The sequence below is a fragment of the Ambystoma mexicanum genome, chromosome 2q (assembly GCF_040938575.1).
Source record: "Ambystoma mexicanum isolate Mex_15411 chromosome 2q, UKY_AmexF1_1, whole genome shotgun sequence".
Classification (NCBI taxonomy): domain Eukaryota; kingdom Metazoa; phylum Chordata; class Amphibia; order Caudata; family Ambystomatidae; genus Ambystoma; species Ambystoma mexicanum.
Genome location: NC_090924.1, coordinates 449,971,071 through 449,992,509, shown reverse-complemented (window position 1 = coordinate 449,992,509; position 21,439 = coordinate 449,971,071). Strand labels below are relative to the sequence as shown.

At 39.9% G+C, this 21,439-nt stretch overlaps 1 protein-coding gene across 2 annotated transcripts in view; it reads right to left on the bottom strand.

The window, feature by feature from the left end:
• The window catches only part of LOC138569506 (myosin-4-like), a 72,795-nt gene that overhangs the window by 22,025 nt on the left and 29,331 nt on the right, over positions 1-21,439 (bottom strand). For both annotated transcript variants that reach the window (XM_069647541.1, XM_069647540.1), the window contains exons 24-35: positions 18,801-18,946; positions 17,904-17,994; positions 17,413-17,802; positions 17,200-17,326; positions 12,571-12,689; positions 10,400-10,596; positions 10,124-10,307; positions 9,116-9,281; positions 7,717-7,841; positions 7,312-7,620; positions 7,007-7,210; positions 6,786-6,911 (exon numbers count right to left, since the gene is read on the bottom strand). In XM_069647541.1, coding sequence (XP_069503642.1) covers positions 6,786-6,911; positions 7,007-7,210; positions 7,312-7,620; positions 7,717-7,841; positions 9,116-9,281; positions 10,124-10,307; positions 10,400-10,596; positions 12,571-12,689; positions 17,200-17,326; positions 17,413-17,802; positions 17,904-17,994; positions 18,801-18,946 — 2,184 coding nt within the window. The remainder of the gene's footprint in view (positions 1-6,785; positions 6,912-7,006; positions 7,211-7,311; positions 7,621-7,716; positions 7,842-9,115; positions 9,282-10,123; positions 10,308-10,399; positions 10,597-12,570; positions 12,690-17,199; positions 17,327-17,412; positions 17,803-17,903; positions 17,995-18,800; positions 18,947-21,439) is intronic.

Below are 21,439 nucleotides of genomic sequence, written 5' to 3'. Positions count from 1 at the left end.
TATGTAGCACTTTTGGTAAAGCGCTGTACGTAGAACATATTTATAACAATTATCACCAAACCGAAGTCGGTACTCCTTTATCGACCTCGAAAGGGTGAAAGGCTGAATTGGTCTTGCCAGGATTCGAACTTGCAACCAACAGATCATGCACAGATTGCAGCTCTCAGCCGGCTGAGCTATCTTATTGGCTAACATCCTTCAGAGGTCGGTAAACTGAGTATCGACTGAGGTTTAATAATCACAGAATTATCAAAGGGCCAGGTTTTGCTGAGTTTCTATTTCAATTACAAATGTAACTTTCATTTGTTGGTATTTGAATAGAGCTTGCACTTCCTTGAGAGTCGGGTTTTGGATGATTTAATTGTAGTATTGAAGATTTGAGAGGCTAGAACACCTGGTGTTACGACGCTCACCCTTGAGCAAAGACTCTGCTGCCACTGGCCATTTATAATAAGGTACCCCATTGACTGCAAGGTTCAATGGATGTAAACTAGACCGTGCATAGTCATCATTTTACACACTTTTTTTTTAATTGGAGTGTAAATAAAATTTTAAGTGTAAAAATGATCTTCCTCTCCATGATTATGCACACAGCACCGGAACTCTGAAAAAAACAATTGTGTAATACTGGTTTGCTTTCACTACAAAATATAAATTCTCAATTGCATCTTAGTTTTCCATCTTATTAATTATACAATCCTAAAATGCTAGGAAAATAAATAGGCACAGTGCTTCTGTACACACTGCAGCAGAAACTGAATGGAAAGAAACCTTTCCTTTTGTAATGGTGGGCAGATTCTTTGTTTGAAAGGCTTCAGAGAAATATATTCTGTTTCAGAGACTTTTATCCATGGCTTGAATTACATCCATGTAGATAAAATGAAAAGCGTTCTGGTTTCTGTCAAGTAACCTGACCTTTGCACTGCCCTCTGCTCTAAACTTGTATGTAAATGTACACAGGAAAATAATAAAGCTGTCATATTTACAAGATTTTCATGCATCAGAAGGCCTGATACGCACCTTATCTGGAGGCCTGCCTGTAGGGGAGAGTACAGTTGACATTTTCAGGATAGGTATTTATGACCAGTATTCTGGAGGGCCTTAAAGACTACTGTCAGCGTTTTGAACTGAATTCTTGCTTCTTCAGATTGGGGAAAATATGCATTTTAGAAGGTATGCAGACAACTGCACGTGCAGCAGTATTTTGATTTGTCTGCATTTTATTCAGAACATATTTAGGGACTCCTCCTCAACACCTAGGCCATCACGTCACCCCTCGTGCCACCAGTCTCACTGATCGCCACCCGCCTCTCTCCTCCCTGCCAGCTGATACAGATGTACCCCTTCTCTGTGCCCCACCCCCTGCTGTATATCCTTTCTGTTGTTACCGCTCAAAAGCGCTCCGTTATGCATCTGTAATGTTTTATGCCTCTGTAACGTGCTGCGTTGCTTCTCGAAACTAGGTCTGTGCTCAATTAATACAATAATAATGATAATGATAATAGGGTCACCGAGTAGTAGGGAGTCACCATAGTGATGGAACAAACTAATAACAGCGTGGGCGATGCTAGCTGCGTGATGCTCAGAAATGAAGGGCCTGATCTGCTTAATGATCATTGGGTAGTAGTTGGTGATAAAGACTAATTTATTTGCGCGTTAGGTCATAGACAGATGGCAGTCAAAGTAGACCTGGATTTTTCACTGAGGATAGAAATGTAATATTGACCTTGAGTTTTAATCCGATTGCTTTAGCTTAGCAATCAGGCAGATGGGTATTTTGCCTGTATTAAGGCTGAGCCAGTTTTGGTCCATCCAAAGTTCAATGCTGCTGAATGTGTTATTTATTTTCGCATGGTCTTTATCAATGCTAGAAGTGGACATACGAAAAATGTCTTGTGTATCATCAGCGTAGTTTTGAGAAGTGATATTATTATTCTGAAGCCAGTAATTTAGAGGTTTTATATACATGTTAAATAATAAGGGGGATAGGCATGCCGCTTGTGGTACTCCGCTGTCCAAAGAATATGTATTGGACTCAAATTGATCGATTTTAACTCGAACCATACGATCGAGTTAAACGATGGCAGCAGGAGTCCCAGGGAACTGTCATCATACACCCTCGCCATCTGTGTGCAGGTTTAGAAGTCATCTGTTAGGGGACCAATGCCATTGGTAGGCTAGTAGAGGTGGTTTATGCCACACAGGCAATAGATGCAGTCCTGCTATCAGCACAAGTCCTGCAGAGCTTGTCGAGACTAGACCCTGACCTTTCATCCTTCCCGAGTGCACGCTGGTGTGAGAGTGGATGGGGAGTGTACCAGTTCTTCCTGACATTGTAAAGGAGGCCCTTACTGACTACAGTAGCAAGAGTCAATGGTGGAAATGGGCACGATTTCTCCGGATTCGGAATCCAGTAATAATTGTCTCCACAGATTTCGAACCCTGGGAAACCAAAAGCCCCTGCCCATGTGCCAACCCCATAATACACTACACCTGCAGTGACTAACTGTTCCCATTGCACTCCGAGCGTTAAAGAGCTATGGTCCGGCTTGTCTTTAACCTTTTTTTTTTTTTATAACATATGCCCATTAAAGTGAAATTAACGCATGTAATTTTGAAAATGACTTTACATACAATATTGTTCCGTTTAAGTAATAGCTGGGTGAATGTGCTGAAAGAATACATGAACATTGTTACATGTAACAAAACGTTGTGGTGTTATTGCATTCACTACCCATCATTGCTAGATATCTGATTAAAACAAGTTCAAGCGAGTTTTCACTAAGTATGTACCAGGCATTTGTGTGTGTTGGCATATATTGTAAATATTTTAGGACAAAGCATAGAGGTTTTTCTTTGAAACATAATGGCCCGAATTGAATGAGGTATTTATTAGTCTAATTTACAACATTGAACTTAAAAATAAAAGAACAAATATTTTTTTTAAGGCAATATTGTAATACTGTAGCCTTAGCAACATACTATGGTCCTGCAGGGTTGATGTGAAAACTGTACAGTGGAAGATAGGAAGTGTTGCGAAAACTCAAGGTTTTAAGTCCAGTAAACAGAAATTGAAAGGCAATTGGCCGAGAAATGCCTACTTCTTGGATGAATCCCTGCTAATAAACGTTCCTTGGAAAAACTAGACTTTATCCCATGATTGCCTCTTTTATGTTCTGCAGGTATATTCTTGAAATAATGACAGCAGGGTGTCAAACCAACACTATTGCCTACAGGCAAAGAGTATATTTTAAAGCATTATAGCCCTCAGTACTAATCTGTCCCAGCCGTACCATGCAGTAGCTTTGACAGAGAAGTGTGCTGCTGAGGTTGGGTGCTTGCAGAGGACTTAATGGTCTACTAAGTCGAATGCGGCCGACAGGTCTAATAATAGGAGAAGGGCATTGATTGTTGATTGAACTGGATAGCTAATGCAGGGAGCATATTAATGATCCCAGAGAGTAACCTGGGTAATTATCACCTGTGAGATAGAGCACAGACATGACAAATCTCTCCTTGCCTAGCTTAAAACACCTCAATAGCAACATTAGGGCCCAGTAGGCACCACCTTCCAAATATGAGATGTTAGTGATGATATGTGATCATGTAGTCTTTTCTACATTTGACTTATCCTATGTCCATATTGAGATCATTTTAATTCTGCAGTTAAGACAATACATGGTATTTATATGACTAGAAGTACTATTCCTATTTGAAAGAATGCAATTTAAGCTACCCACAGAAGCAGAAGACTTCAAAGGTGTCATGGACAACGTTTTAAGGGCCCTTGAAGTCATAAGTACTACATACAAAATTAAAATACACAGCAATGTTCTGCCAAGACCATATTATAATATATGGAAATGCAATGGTTGAGCATGAATACATGCTTAGAGCTTTCCTTCAGCTGTCAAAGTCAATAGGGTTAATGGCCAAGAAGGAGAAATGTTATTTGAAAGCGTCTGTGACATCTCATGTAAAATCATGGAATAAAAAGGGCAGTCTGGATACTACTTCAAGCTAAGGATTTAGTTGAATGAACCTAAAGTCACTGCCCTCTTTTGGGGGAGTTTGCTGTTACCATGAAAAGTGCATGCAGCGAGTTATCTTTTGTTTTTAAAAGGTGTGAAATCAATATCAAGTGGCAAATGAGGAGGGTTTTAGTCGGTTGAGAAGAGGCTCTGCCAATGTACCCAAACTACATTTGTTTAGTGCATGAAACTAGCAATCATCACCACAATGCCATTAATTACACTTCTGGGGCAGTCCTCAGGTGGTTCTAAATTGAAGTGAACGTAATTTTCTCTTCACATATAGTCAAAGCATTTGAAGTAAATTACTGTACTAGATATATAAAGAAGCAATGGCTGGACCATCTCATGTTTAAGTAAATACTGTATATCTAAAGATTCACCAATAGTTTAATGTCAGATTTCAATCTTTGGTGTATTTCTTCATGACAAAGGGAGAGGCAACATAGTTACCCATATGCCAGCATTTCAAACATCGCTGTGACAGAAGAATCGTAGGAAGAGGCCTAAATTATCCGCTGTTTGGAATGCAGTATGTTTAAAGTCGGGCTGCTCAATTACACATTGGATGCTGAATGGAATTCTTGGTGGGTTTTGACTTCAGAGTTAACTGTTGACAAATGGGCAGCGTTGAAGAGTACCAGAAGGTACCATCAACATCACAGTGAGAACAAATATTTCTTTACCACATCAACACCACAAGCATCGGAGCATAACTTAAACTAGAGCCGAGAATGTATTGTTATTGGGGGGTGTCCATCAAATAAGCACCTTCAGTGTGCTGTGTCGCAACAAAAATGTAAATTGCCCATTGAGTAATGAGCCCTTTGAGAGTGCTGTGGTCAGTGCCAAAGATGTCTATAATCTGATTTAAGATAGCTATTGTCAACCATACCAATACAAGCACTGTCATCCCATTCATGAAGCATAGTTTCTCGGTGTATCCAAAGGGTACGCATACATATAACATTGGATCCAACAGAGCAATCTTATTAGCTCTTGGTTACAGTATTAACTGTTAACACAGCGGCTTTACTGAAGGTTGCCAGATTGTACCTTCAACTTCTTTGCCAGAGCAATCACTGCTTTGTTAAACAAATATCAGTAGCTTAAAAGTAAAGCATAACCAATAGAAGAGTGCATACTGATTTTTGGTAGCCAAACATGCACAGTGATGTGGACAATGTTTTAATGGGTCGCTTTTTATGTGCAACCAGTAACACAAGTCAACACACAAATGGTGGTGTACCTCTCTTGCAAGTTCGAGGGATTCCTTGTATAAAAAAAAGCACACGTCTTAAAGGACCTTTTTGGGTGCATAGCCTGTGCCAAGGTTTGCTTTCATATTTGACAATAATTACTCCAAATGGCCTTGGGTGCCTTTTGTGAACCATGCCTATGTAAGCACTGTTGTCAAATACGTGAAACGTAATGATAGATGAGTGGGAATTTCCTTCAAAGATATCTGCTTAACTTCATAGAGAAAGAGAAAGTGATTTCTGGAAAAACACTGCATTCAGCTCATAGTAACCACCCAAATCCAAAGGATTTGCAGAAGGAATTAACTGCTTTGTTTTCAAGTCGTGCATTCTTTAGAGATCTGCTGTATATGCAATATCTTTGCCACATTGAACATAACTTTCTGACCCAACCATAATGACTCAATTTAAGGTACTTTGACAGACACTTCTGCATGAAACTGTTAGGATATACTGATAGGTCAAGCTCTGGAAGACCTGATCACCCAGAGATCACACAGAACATAAAATGTTTCCATGAAAAAGACATACAATATCAGCTACTCATGAACCACAAAGAGTGACTGATTTAAAGAGTTCCATTATTTTTATACAATGGAAAGATCTGCAACATCAGCAAGCTTCTAAGTGGGAAAGATATTAACATTTTAGCAGGCAGTTGCAAAGGAAAAATAAAGAGGTTCAAAGATGAAGAAGCAATAATGCCTGAAGACTGGTTCTATACCTCTAGGCCGTGCACAAAAGGCTGCACACGCGATTGCAGCACAAAGGATCGTAATCCCTCCGGTGTAACGTTTTGTGCGCAGTCCTCTCCACTTCCTTGTCGGGGGTTACATCCCTGAACTCCCGGCTGCTATGGGGCACCTTCCATCCCTTCACCTGCTCCTGCCTCCTCCCCCACATACTTCCTCTGAGCTCTGGCCTCCAGCTGCTGAGTTCCCGGTTCCTACAGCGCTCTGCAGAGTGCGTACCGGGAAGCCCTGGGCACAGCACGGCATGCTTTTGTGTATGACCTTTTGTGACCCGGACACCCGCGTACATGCTCTGCAGACTTGAAGCGTGAAGACTAGACTTTTGCAAGTAGGGAATGGTGTGGGTGTTAAAGAACATGGAGAGGAATGTTTTGAACTTGAATGCTGAATGGGTATTCTAAAGAACAGTCATTACTGGCCTGAAAAAGTAGGGCAGGTGTTACATAGAAACACCACTAAATAAAGAGTAGCATAAGTGGTCCAAGAATCATAGCCTAAATCGTTTTTGTTGGATATTTTTTAACACAATGACAGGGCAAAGTTGTGTTATAGTCATGATTGGTTACATTTTGGAGTAAGAAAGTCTGGATGAATTAAGCAGATTGGATGTAGTAATGTGATGAATTAAATTTAGAACTGGGTTAAAGCAGCAGTTGCTATAGGAAGAAGAAACAATTGATCTATGAAAGGAAACATGTACTTTATAGTTGTTTATCTACTTCTACAAACTAGAATATACTTACATCCGTAATGGCCTTCTTGGCTTTCTCTTCAGCATTCCTGGCTTCTTGGATTGCTTCCTCCACTTCACCTTGGAGTTGGGAGCTGTCACTCTCAAGCTTCTTCTTGGTGTTGATAAGACTGGTGTTCTTTTAAAATGAAATGATTTAATTTTAATATCTGTAATAAACTGATATTTTTCCTTTTTTAACCATGGCCATTGTGCTAAAAAAAAGAACTTTACCTGAGAATGCAGAAGCTGTAGACGTTCACTTGCATCAAGAAGTTCATGCTCTGCAACTTTATGTGATCTTTCTGTCTGTTCAAGGGCGGCCCTCATTTCTTCAAGTTCAGCCTGCTGCAAATTGTTTCTTCTTTCGATGACAGCCACCTGTTCTTTTAAGTCATCTTGTCCTCGAGTAGCATCATCAAGATGAAGTTGGGCATCCTTTTCAGAAAAGAGAAAAGCTTGTAAGAGTATAGTGTCTTGCAACTAAAAACATGGGTGATATGTAGAAGTTCACTATAAAATAGTTTGGATAACAGTACCTTGAGTTGCCCTTGCACATTTTTAAGGTGCTTCTGTGCTTCTGCAGCTTGGCGGTTGGCATGGCTGAGTTGAATCTCTATTTCATTTAGATCTCCTTCCATTTTCTTCTTCAGCCTCAGAGCATCATTCCTGCTCCTGATTTCAGAATCTAATGTACCTTGAAGTGAATCCACAGCTCTCTGGTTGTTCCTCTTCAGCTGTTCAATTTCCTCATCTTTTTCCGCAATTTTTCTGTCTACCTCAGACTTGACTTGGTTCAGCTCCAGCTGGATGCGCAGGATCTTGGCTTCTTCATGTTCTAGTGATCCCTTTTATGAAACATTAATACGTTATTTATAGACAAACTAAAAAGAATCATTATTTATGATTTGCTATGCTTTTGAGAAAGTGTTTTCTTAACATACTTCAGCTTCCTCCAATGCAGCTTGGAATTCACCCTTTTCTTGTTCAATCTGTTTTTTTGCTTTTTCCAACTCATGAATAGACTTTCCTGTTTCGCCAATCTGTTCTGTAAGATCTGAGATCTCCTCTGTATGTGAAAAATATATAAATAGTAAGGAAGTTATCTGCAATAATTTAATTGTCTGGAGTTTAATTTCATAATACGTGCACCTGAAAAATAGAATCTGCATTTCAAGACCCGGTTAAAATGGATTAAGTGTTGCTTTACATTGGTAAATCCATCATCATGTCAAGTAGTGTCCTTGTTGTAGATCATCCATACAATATAATTCAAAGTGGAAAGAAGAGATTTCTAATATCTAAAGCAATGCTACACAGAAACATATTTGAAGGTGAAGGGTGACTCACTAAATGAATGACAGCAAAAGCATGCACAATGAATCCAGCATTAATATAATATTAAAACACACTGATTATCGTGTATATGTTATGTTATGTTATAATATTGTGCATTTGTATAGTGCCTTATATACCATTGGTATGATCTCAAAGCGCTGTGGGTCGAACGCCCTGGGGAATCTGTATTTAACATGATATAGACTTTTAATAATGATGTAGTTTAAGGAAGCTGAATTTCATTGTAAATGTGTTTTGATACTTTTATGGCTAACTAGCCAAAATAAAGTAAGTTGATGATAATAGTTGCGCTCCAATTAATTGAAACTGTTTCAAGTAAGTTTACAAATGAATTTTTAGGGTTTTGTATTGCTTCTTTGAACTGCTCTGTCCATCTTTTTCATTAATTATTGTTTAATTAACACTTTTCATTAAACAAATGTCTACAGGAATGATTTTCACAAAAACGAGAGTAACACATTTTTTAACAAATATGTACGGAATGATGTAATCTCAATAACATGTTTTATGTAACAGAAAATGGATTTCCTGAAAACATTTGATCAGCTCTTTTTAAAATGAAATAATTTTGATGTGTCACAATTGGGTTGGACGTTGATGTTTGGTAAATTCTAACATCTTACACATCAGTGTGATAATGATTGATTTATTTCCTTTTTGACCAAATTAATCATTACATATGCCTTAAAAAAGTGGTAGAATTGTTTGCCAAAAATGTGTTGGCAATATTTCTTGATAAAATGTATTCATTAACCAATGATTAATGATAAAGAAGGAAAATAATGTGCAGGAAAGGAGTAAAGGCGTTAAAAAAAACTGCAGAAAAAAATGTGTGTTATTTGTAATCATACTGAAAACATTTTCAATTCATTGTGTACAGCATGGAACTATTATAATGACATTGAATTAATTTCACATGATCATTCTGTAGAGCATGTTTAAACATCAATACATGAAGCCAAACTTGTTTCGGTAAAAACTTACGTTGCAGGTTCTTGTTTTCACGTTTCAAAGTTTCATTTTGGTCCAGTGACTCCTCATATGCATTCTTCATCTTGAAGATCTCAGTGCTCAAGGAACGGGCATCCTTCTGTGCTGCATCTAGCTCAGCTTGAGCTTCCTCATACTTTTGTTTCCATTCTGCCAGGACCTGTTAAGAAGCAATAATTTAATGAGTTTAACTGTGCAAATACTGAGCCTCAATCCTCACCTGTTCTCGGCTAAACCCGCTTCTGATATTTTAAAGGTGTGCTGCCAAACCTGAACACCATTTTAGTGAATAAATAACTACATTATTAATTGCGTATTTGCTGTTGGGTTGTTATCATATGTTACTCAAGCCTGGTATCTTTAAAAATATATCAAACTATTCACACCTAATGTCTTTGCGCTGTATAGGTGCATGCTTTTAATACTGTAAGTGGCATAGAAAAACAAAAATCTTTTCTTTTGTGTGCTTAAAGTGGAATGAGTAGCAGGAAGGATTTATTGATATATAGCGCACACACACCACATATTGGGTCTGATTTACAAAGGGGCGTTCAATGGAATTTTGCCATTGAAAAATGCTTTTGTAAATCAGGCCCCCTGTATTGTTTCCCTACTCATTGGTGCTCATTTCACAAGTGTTCAGGGCTAAGCCATCCTTTTGTGCACTCGAATCTGTGACCTACAAGTGCACACAGATGTCTACGGCATCTCTCTCACCCGAATGCAGTGGCATACCAGAACAGGTGCTATCAAGCTGCCAAAACACAGCACACAACTTCCCTAAACATGGCCTTGGTTTTCTCTTTAAGAACAAGTTCAAATGTGAAATCAGTGCAAATATTTGTAGCTCAAACCTACTCAAATTTTGAAGAATGTAACTTGTTCGAAGACGTCGAAATTCGGGAGATTTGTGGAAGTTACTTAGCACCAAATAGGTGAAAAACTAAAAACGTAGATGCAATATTGTTAAAGTCTTTGATTCAAAGTGTTTTCCAAGTTTACCTTATCAAAGTTCCTCTGCTTTTTGTCAAGGGATGCAGCAGCACTGTTGGCTCGTTCAACATCAATCATGAGGTCCTCCACTTCAGCTTGTAGCCTCTGCTTGGTCTTTTCCAGTGAAGCACACTTGGAATTGACAGCCTCCACCTGTTCTTCAGCATCCTGCAGTCTTTGAGCAAGCTTTTTCCTGTTATTATTGAACAAATATTGAATCTAATTATTTTCATACATCTACAATTAAATCAGCAGTGTTCATATCATTTATTGAGCATGACGTACTTGGCCTCTTCCAGTTCCTCGGTGCGCTGAATGGCATCTGTTTCATACTTGGTCCTCCATTGAGCAACTTCCCCATTGGCTTTGGACATAGCACGCTGGAGCTCTGCCTTGGCTTCCTGTTCCTCCTCATATTGCTCACGGAGCAAATCACAATCATGTCGGGCAGATTGCAAGGCATGTGCCAGCGCATTCTTGGCCTGTACGCAGAATGTGACATAGATCAACCAGATGCATGTTCACACTCTATGTAATATTATAACTCATATTTATATATACCACACATGCTTGGCAGAATATCGAGAATATTGGTAAATTATACAAGCATTTATCCTAAGTTTAACATTTATACATATTAAAATATTACAAAGTATATCATATATATATAGAGATATATAGATATCTTTAGAGATGTAATCATTAAATTGATATTAAAATGGCATTTTGCACAACTAAACAATAACATTCTTCATTCATTTTAAAGTATGTCAGTAGATGACTGACAAAAAAGTACAAACTTATATGACTTACAGACTTTCTACAAAATAAGAACACATGCTAATGACACAAAGATATCCAAGCAATTCATGAAATGATGAACAGAGAACTACATAGTATAAGACTTACAAAACATTAAAATGACAACACACAACCAGTGCTTCAACAGTTTCTTCTTGTTATCTATTTCAATAACTTTTGGATACTATCTATTTAATCAGACTGATCACGAGTTAATTTACATTTGTTTTGAACCTCCTATGTATCACAATCATGATCAGGCTGCCATTTATTGAACGTATACTCACTAGACCCTTCTCAGTGCATTCTTTTGTAGAGAAGGTCCCAACTCCTTTCATCCTAGAGTTCCCATTGCTTTTAGAAAAAACAGGCCATCCTCAGAAAGATCTCTTTTTACAAATGTTGCAAATAAAGGATGTCTGTGTCCAAATCAACTGCCATCACTTCTTGTCCCAACTTGCAGGAGGGTGATATCATTTTGAAAACTGCATAATTACTCTTAGTTTCCAATTTGGCGCTGCATACATGTATAGTAGGGTCTTTATTTTAATTCTTAAGGTCCAATGTAAATGCTTCTGAATTTGCATCACAGGTTTGCATATTGGCCAGGGGTTAATCCCCGGTTGATCCGCAGACCACTGCTGTGCTGTTGTAGTGAATTCAGCAGTCATGAAAAAACTAGAATAGTGCCAACTGGTAGAATATTGTAAGTTTAAAAGTGCATCTCCTCTTTAAATGACACCTTGTTAAACAGGTGTTTTGGTATTTTTTGTAATAGTGATACAAGTTACAATCCTTGTTAAAGTAATGGAATATTTTGTTAAGCTAAATTTAAAGCACCTGTTGTTCTAGGTCTTGTTTTACGAATTTGTACACATTTGTATACATTCAGACTCAGTTATATGTTCATTGACTTTAGTAATTTTAAATTCAATTTCAGTGGAGAAGTAGAAACAGATTGCAAAGGACACTTAATAGTTTGATTATTTGTAGCATGCTTACTAAAGGTTTTGGGCCCTTCCCTTCTATGAATCCTTAAAAGATTTTGAGACCCAGTGCCTGATTTACAAAGCGTTTGCCAATGGGATTGCGCCTTTGTAAATCAAGAAGCTCTGCCTTTAGAATCTTGAAGAGCTATCAAAACTCTTAATTTTATTTTTATTGTTATATTTTTGTATTTTAACAAATTGTTCCGTGTCCAAATGACTTTCCAAAGCAATACTAACTACATCGCCTACAAAGCACTGTCCCAATAACATGTAATATGATCGTTTTTCCAAGTCTATTTTATAGTTTATAATGAATGGGGCTTCACGATGATCTATACATCTAATGCAAATATTCTGCATTAAACCAAGTCGCTTTTTATGTTTGAATGGCTTGGAATACATTGCTTGTATAGTTCAACTGCTTTTAGGGTCCCAAGATTGTGCAGTCTAACACAAAGGTGCCTTTTTGGATATGTTTTTATTGCTGTTGAATATTCTTTATTGAAGTGTTCTCACTAAATTAAGATGGAAATATTTACACTGCAGTGTTGTATGTCAGGCTTTGAACCCATCCTTTAAAATGTATAGTCCAAACCTTGCTTGTATTATATGTGCATTCATACACTCACTGCATAAGATAAAGCCAAAAACAGTCATTCATTTTACCTTTGTTTCCTCTTCAAGCTGCCTCTTTAGTTCCTCTGTCTGCTGAGTAAAAGCTTGTTTTCCTCTAGTCAATTGCGAAATTAGAGATTCTTTTTCTTCCACCTGACGCGAGAGCTCACCTTATAGGAAAATATGTGTATGTTAAGTAATTTTGGTATATTTTCCGAAATGTGGACATTCTACTTGAGTGCATCAATGAAAGCTGTTAGTGTGATATCACATTATTTTAACATATAAACTTGTTTTAACATTGACTAAACGTAATACTTTAAAAAAAATAAATCTGATTTAGTATTGTAATGAAAATCAGGTTTTACCTCACCCGGATTTGGGAATCTTTTCATGTAACAGCATTTTCCATCTTTGTTCCTCCATTTTTAATGTGTTTTATTGCCATTCCTATGCTGCACCACCCACCTCTTACCCACGGTTCCCTTATGATGTTGATGACAAAACATGATGATTTCTTTACATTTCCAGCTCTATGGTCCTAGAACCGTCTTGCTCCCTTTGCCTGTCATCTCTATATGTATTTTTTTTTAATTTCTTTTATTAATTTTATGCAAACAAAACAACAAAAACCAAACAAGCAGCATAATCATAATAGATCCACTACACATCAAATTATCTTAATCACTGCTCCCACTACCCCTCCCGCCCCCCGTGAGCCTATTTCTCAATCTCATTCAATGTTTGGCACATGCTGCTGGGTTTCGTTCTCTTCGGAGTCAGTTGGATCTGATATTACTCCAAACAATTCTGCTATTAGCGTTTTCCAAGCCAACAGGGTGCCCGCCTCCCCCTCATCAGCCCGCTTCTTGCCATGCCACTGTTTCAGCCTCCGCCCATTTCTGCAAGTCCTTCCACCATACATCCACCCTGGGTTTGTGGCATTTCTTCCACCCCATGGCGATCCTACGTTTCGCAAGCACATACGCCAGATTTCTCAGTTTCTCAATATGCTTAAGTTTCCGTGGCCTAGGAAACCCGCCCAGTAAGCAGGCCCAGGCTGTATCTGTGACAAGAGTAACCCCTTTATCAGCCAGTTTCTGCGCCACTTCTCCCCAAAAACACCTTATGATCGGGCACGACCAAAACATATGTGTCATGTCAGCGTTCTCCAGGTTACATTTAGGACACACTTGTCTTCCAGCGTTTCGGAACTTAGATATCCTCAAAGGGGTCATGTATGCCCTGTGCATTACATACAGCTGTATTTGTTTTAATCTGGCATTTCTAGACACTTTTTTGTGGTAGCCCAGGGCACGCTCCCACACCACATCCTCTATCGGGGCCCCCACTTCGGCCTCCCAGTCCAGTCTCAGATGTGTCAAATCTTTCCCCGCCTTAGCCATCACCATCTCATACAGTCCTGAGATCTCATGCCCTCCTTCGGATATATCGTATATTGCTCCCAAAACTGCATCTGGTTCTTCTATCAAAACTGTCTCTGGCCAGGTGTTCTTAATCATCCGCACCAACCTAATGTACGTGACATATTGGCCCGTGTGTAGCCCCGCCTCTTCGTTGAGTTCTATGAACTCCTTAATGGATCCCTCTTGCCAAACATCACCTAGCGTTGCCAGCCCCACTGATTCCCAGTAGGTTCTAAAAATCACTCTCAGTTGATTATCCCCTCCTGTCAAAGCAACCAGAGGTATCTGCGGGAGGCACGGGCATGGGACTTCCATCAAACGACAAGCCCTACGCCAAATTTTCCATCCAAGCCTCAACATCGCAGGACGCCCCCTCATTTCGGTTTCAGACAGCCAAATCATCTCTTTCAAATAAAACGGGGCGCAGTCCTGTCCAAGCACCCTGTGCTCAGGGGTCACTTCATCAGAAAGCCACTTAGCCACATATTGTAACTGTCCCGCTAAATAATAAGCCTCAAAATGAGGCAGTCTAATACCTCCTTTTTCATAAAAGTTCTGCAGTTTCCAAAACGCCACTCTATTTCGGGTACCATGCCACAGGAAATCCCTACACATGCTGTTCAATTTACTGAAAAACCTCTTAGGTATTATGTATGGGATATTACTAAAGTAATGCAGGAGCCTGGGCAGAACTATCATCTTAAGTATAGCCCCCCGCCCCATCATCGCGAAGGGCAATCTTGCCCAGAACTGCATGCTGTTCCTAATTTTCTCGACGGCTACTTCCGTGTTATGTCTGTGTTCTTCTTCCACCGTGTGATATACCTCTACGCCCAAGTAACGAAAAGAGCTAGTTGCCCATGGTACCTGTAGCACCAGTAGTCTATCTACAGGGGTCCCCTTATAGCCACCTAGCGGGAATATGACAGACTTTTGGGGGTTCACCGATATGCCCGACAACTCTGCATACCTTTCCATCACTTCAAGTATGTATACGAGATTTTCTTCTGGGTATTGCAAGTACAGTAACGAATCATCTGCGTACAAGGATATCAAGTGTCGTTCCCCTCCTACCTCAATGCCTATTGCATCATACTGTGCCCTAAGGCATATTGCCAGAGGCTCCAGGGCTAAGATGTAAAGCATCGGGGACCAGGGGCACCCTTGTCTGGTGCCTCTACCAAGTTGCCATCTCTCGGATATCACCGCTCCAGTTCAGACCCTGGCAAGTGGCTCACTATATAACATCCTAGCCCACCTGATGTAGCCCGGCCCCATTCCATACCCTTCCAAAGCACCCAATAGCCATGACCACTTGACCGAATCAAAAGCTTTAACTGCATCTAGAGACACTATCGCCACCTCACCCTCGTTCTTACTACCCCAGTCAACCACCCGGTGAAGTCGCCTATGGTTGTGTGTTATGTTCCTGTTTGGGACATAACCCGTTTGATCAGGATGTATGAGTCTACCAATCACTTTCTGCAATCGATTCGCTAGGACAGCCGTGAGAATCTTGCTGTCCTGATTTAGCATCGACAAAGGCCTGTAGGAATCACATCTATGCTCCGGCTTATTGGGCTTGGGCAGCAGTATTATGATCGCCTCTCTGAGTGACTCAGGCAACCGTCCTATCTCAAACGCTTCATTAAGCATGTCTAGCATTGGGGGAAGGATTTCCTCTCTGTATACTTTATAGAATTCGCTGGGGAACCCATCTGCTCCTGGGGTCTTACAGGTAGGCAACTGCTTCACAACCTCCTCTAACTCCTCCAACGTGATTGGCTCATCTAACTCCTCCCTCTCTTCTTCACTTATCTTGGGCAGCCCTATGTCTTCTAACGTTTCAATTATCTTGCGTTGGTCACCCATCTCGTCATCTCCGTACAGCACTCTGTAATATTCCACAAATTCTTTGTTAACCCCCTCTTGCGTGGTCACCTCATCCCCGTCCTCCCTAATGATGGTCCTAATCGGAGGCCTAGGGGTCTCGCTTTTGTATAGCCAGGCCAAAAGGCGGCCTGTCTTATCTCCCCCCGCGTGCTGCCTCTCAACATATTTCCTATAATTGAGATTGCAGAGTCTTTCCCAATGCCCTGCACATTGTTGCTGTAGTTGGAGTACCAGCTCCGGGTCTACGTCACCGCTCTTCAATGCTGTTTCTAGCTCAGTTTCCGTCCTCTGCAGGTCAGCCAAGACCCCACCCTGTAACCCTCTTGACTTAGCAATAGCTGCCCCCCGCATCACCCCTTTAAAAGCTTTGCATAACGTGCCCGCGGAATCAACACTCCCAGTATTCTCTATTCTCCTCAAAGAAATTAGTAATCTCTTCCCTTATATCTTCTCTAAAGACCGGATCTTTAAGCGCCTCCGCTCAGAGGCGCCATGTAGGGATCTTCGCCCTCGGGGGGCAATATTGCCATCCGAGGATCAGGGGTGAGTGATCCGAGAGGACCCTAGCCTTATATTCGATTTGGGTAATCTCAGACATCACATCTGCTGTAGCAAAGACGTAATCGAGCCTAGTGTGCAGTTGATGCGGGGTTGAATAGTGCGAATATTGCCTCTCAGTGGGATGTTTCATCCTCCACGCATCTGTAAAGCCAAAATCAGTTAGCAGTGTCTGCAACGCTCTCGCCGCTGGGCTAGGCTTACCCACCCCGCCATCAGATCTGTCCACCACAGGATCCAACACACAATTAAAGTCCCCACCCCAGATCACTGCGCTCCCTATACACATACTAAGATTGGTACACAGGCTCTAAAGTATGCTGCTGTGTTTTGGTTGGGGGCATACGTATTTACTATGCATACCTCCCTGCTCTCCACCAGCCCTCGCAATATAGCCATCCTTCCATCAGTTTCAACTACCTCTTGTGTCGATTTGAACGGGACATGCAGTGCCATGTCATCTCTATATGTTATCTTTCCAGTTTGACTGCAAGCTCACTTTCATCATACAGTACGTGCCTATTTTTCAACTTTTATCCTGCCACTTATTTACTCATCAACGTTATTGCCAATTTAATGCAACCTTGTTTTATCTTTCAAAAAATAACTAGGTGAAAAGACACTATATACATTTAACAACTGTTTCTACTGGATGGAAAATAAAGGATTATGTGATACGTTCCATTATGTTTAAGGCAAAGATAGGATTGTTTCTGAAATAGTGCCATAGATTGTAACAGAATTTTGCCAATCATGCATATGTACAGTTTGTCATTTAAAACATTTGAAGAAAAAGATTTACCGTTTTCAGTCTGGAAGCGGGCCTTCTGTGTGCTGAGATCATTTATAAGTCGCTGATGTTCTTCATCCTTTGATTTAACCTCACTGAGTTGGTCTTCCAGTAAGCGGCTCAACTTTTCCAGGTTAGACTTTAAGGTAAGGGTGACAGCATAAGCTTGAGAATAAACAGGAGAAATACGATTTCTGATGAGTACAACATTTTGCATTCCCTTACCTTTGATTTTGAAACATTCTCCATATTGCTGGAGAGATCATCTATTTCCATCTTGAATTCGCTCTTCTCTTTCTCCAGCTTCTGTTTGACCCGCTGCAGGTTATCAATCTGTTCCCCAAGTTCTGCGACGCTGTCGGCATGCTTCTTACGCAGGGCGGCAGCGGTAGCTTCATGCTGGAGAGTGGACTCTTCCAGGTCTCGCCTAATTTTCTGGAACTCTGCTTCACGCTTCTTGTTCATTTCAATCTGGGCTGAAGTGGCTCCACCAGCTTCTTCCAGTCTTTCACTTATTTCTTCCAGTTCCCTGGAGAGATCGGACCTCTGTTTCTCAACCTTTGCCCGAGCTGCACGCTCTGCTTCGATTTCCTCCTCCAGCTCTTCAATGCGAGCCTACAAGATTAATTTCTGTAAATGTTAATTTTAAATTCTAACTTTATGATGCGTTATTAATGCAGAAGTTCAAGTTGAAAACCAGATACTCAAATTGTTACCTGAAGCTCTTTGATTTTCTTCTGTAGCTGAGCCCCCAGAGACTGCTCGTCTTCAATTTTGCTCTGCACTTGACTAAATTCAAAGTCTTTCCTAAATGTTTTTAAAATTTGTTTTAGAATGATAGTGATACTGCAACAATTGTAAATCGCTCTGAGAAAATAGGTCAACTAGCTTAGTGGTCAGGACTTTTGGTTATGACTGTGTTGTACAGAAAAGAAGAGTCGTTTCCAAATGAAACAATTATATGTGTCTAATGTTTTAAAAAGGAGCACACTAGCCTTAAAAGGTTTCATAAATGATGATGCTTACTTTAAAATATTGTGATCTACAAAGGGGGATGTGTAAACAGTGCGACTAGCCTCCTAGTAGCTTTCTGTCCATTAATACCAATTGATCAATTACCTTTAAGTCCTGCTGTAAACACCTAAGTGAAGGCTGTTAGGCACCCAATAGCCCATGAATTGTACAGTATATGAAAGTCAATTAGACCTGATGCACTGGTCAATCAGACAAATTCAAATACATCACATATTAATTGCACATTTTAAAACTGATTATAGGTTAATGCACATCAATTACATGCCGATACAAACCAATTGGTGCACGTGCATGTGTTTCACCATCATTGGTTTTGTCAGGCTAATCTCCAATGCTTTTAACAGTGTTTCCTCTTATTAAATTTGTAAATAATATTTGACGCATTTAAATTTGTCTGATTGATGCAGCACATCATGCCTAATTGTCTTTCGCATACTGTATTACTTTAAAATATATCACAGTCTGTTAAAATAAACAGATCTTGCTGTAGTTACAAGATAAAGGAATTATTGAAAGTGATACTGGGAAGCAAACTCTCAAGGAATTAAGTTATTTTTATTCTTAATTGAAACACTCACTTCTTCAACTTTTCTTCGCTTTGCTGTTTATCATTTTCAAGGTCCATCACGGTTTCCTGGGACAGCTTGAGGTCACCTTCAAGCTTCCTCTTGGATCTCTCAAGGTCCATCCGAAGTTTTTTCTCCTGTTCCAGGGAGCCTTCCAGCTGTGTATTTTAACAACAACATGACGAAAAGTGCTAGGTTATTACTGCCAATCATCTGTGCGCTTACATCTCAGATTAGAGGTTTTCAAGAAAGTGAATAAACTTTTATTTAAGATGATTTAACAATGATAAAACACTTTTATTTGTAAAATACCTGTTTCTGCACAGCACGTGTTCCTGTTATTTTCAGTATATGTACTTCAAATCATAGTTTCCTTCTTGTGATAAATATTCACAATGTATCAGCAAGAACATGAAATATTCGGTTCACGGAGCAATATCATATGAGCCAACTGCTCAGGTAAATTGGAAAATAGGATACATGTTGTTTTAGGAGCGAACAGAGTTAATCACTGAATGCACAAATCCTTTTGAATGTCCACTTTGACTTTAACAAAAAGCCTACAATTAGGGAAATGCCGCAGAATGAGCTTGTCCATTCCAAAGCACATCCTTGATGATCAGGTGGATAGGCTCAGGAATGAACTTCCCCTGCACATGACCTCAACGGGCACAGGCCATGCACAGGGGAGTCCGGGGTCTACTCAGACCGCCATCTGTCTTGGTGTGTCGTAAATAGAAACACTCATTCAAATCACCATGGTTTACATTCTGTCTCACATTTCCACCACTAAAGCAGAGGAGATGTAAAATAGCAATTTCAGGTGACAGACAATGTAAGCTCGGTCACATGAAATGCACTTCAAACGCCCATGTGCATGGTGACAGATGGCATTTTGGTGTCAGCAGGACCCTACTTGAGTGTCAATGCCTATCTGAGTGTCAGGTACAAAACAAAATGTACATTTGGAAGGTGAGCCAGATTGTGGGGCACTAGGATTTGCATCCAGAGTCCTCCCATCATACATAAACATGTATCCTCTGTGAATCATCTGTATGAGAAATACATTTTAATGTGATTTCTGAAAAGATTTCCTGCATATGCCTGATGGAAGGTGAAGGTTTTCAGAAAGTCAGATAGATCATTTTTCTAAGGAACAGACTGGTCTTCTTGTGAAAACAGTGCAGTACTGTGTTTCTGTGATAATCTAACTTTTGGAAAACATTCACCCCATCAAATGGCCATTATAGGGAAATGAAGAAAGAAAATATAAAACAAAACCAAAGGGATGATAGTTGGAAGGTTTAAAATTAATCTTAACCACTGGCATTCTAAACCTTCCATACATCACCTCTTTTGTTTGTTTGTTTGTTTGTTTGTTTATTTATTTAGTATGGTGCAAAAAACCCAGGGGTAACAGGGCGCAACAGAGAACAGGAAGGTAAGATTACGTTAAAACTTGGTTGCAGGATAAGACACACATGAATAAGAGGCATAACATTACATTGCGTGGACTGTACATATATACATATAGTTAATAAATTGCTTACATATTTACATATTTAATGTTGTACATAGAAGCAGTCAGGTTTGAGCAAGGGCATGGGCATGTGAGAGGTGCTTTGTTTTGCTTTGTCATCCAGAGTTAGACGGCTATGCCCAGACATGGGTCTTGAGCTTAATGAGCATAGAGACGCAAGCTACACCTCAATGATGATGAAGAAACATGTCTGGTGTTGCTTGTGGTCTCATGTAGAAGGGATGTGACCTAGCAGTTTGGGCTGGACTGCCCCTTTGTGGGTCCGAGCAAGCCTGAATTGCATATGGTCTTTCCCATTTCTGTAGTGACTTGGCAGGCTGAAGAACGATGGTCCGCAGGGTTGCCAGAGGTTTAAACCTTCCAGCAATCACCTCTTTTGTTTTGCAGTACTGGCTTTAAGATACAATCCTATAGGACCTACTTGTTGTCTATTGGAGCTGACAGGAATTCTGAGTAATAATATTTTTCATTGGCGCACCTGGTTGTCAAGAAGCACTTTGATAGGTTCCTCTGCCTTAATGTTCCTGGTAATGTCCTAATCCTCTGTGATTTTTGGTACAACGTCCTTTCATCGCGGGATGTTTTTTCGCGGGGTTATTTATGGTGAATTTTTTAACGAAAAAAAACATCTGATTTTTTTTGGGGCGGTTAGAAAATTATATATGAGATGTGTTTGGGAATAGATAAAAACTGAAAGGGAATTAGGATTTGGGGGGAAAGCCCCTTTCCCCAAAAAAAAACATTTGATGGGTTTTTTTCTTTAAATTCGTGGTAGAAAAAAATGCAAAAAAAATCCCGCGATGAAATGACATGGAACAGTGAATTTCTAAGTTTGCTCTTGCGGTGTTGGCTCATAGTTCCTTTAAGCCTATAGCTTCCCCAGCTGTTCTATTAGTTTTGTTTAAAAGTATCTCTTTGGTGGTCGTAACATCACTTTGATTGATCAGTGAACTATGGGCTTTCTCAGCTGAGAAGACATGCATTCTATAGTGATCAAGTGGTTCTATGGACCCTTCCTACATAGGAATACCTCTCAGTTTGACAGCAACAGCTCTTTCTGTCTAATCTATGATTGATCCTGTTTCATATTACCGCACAAAATAATTTCAAA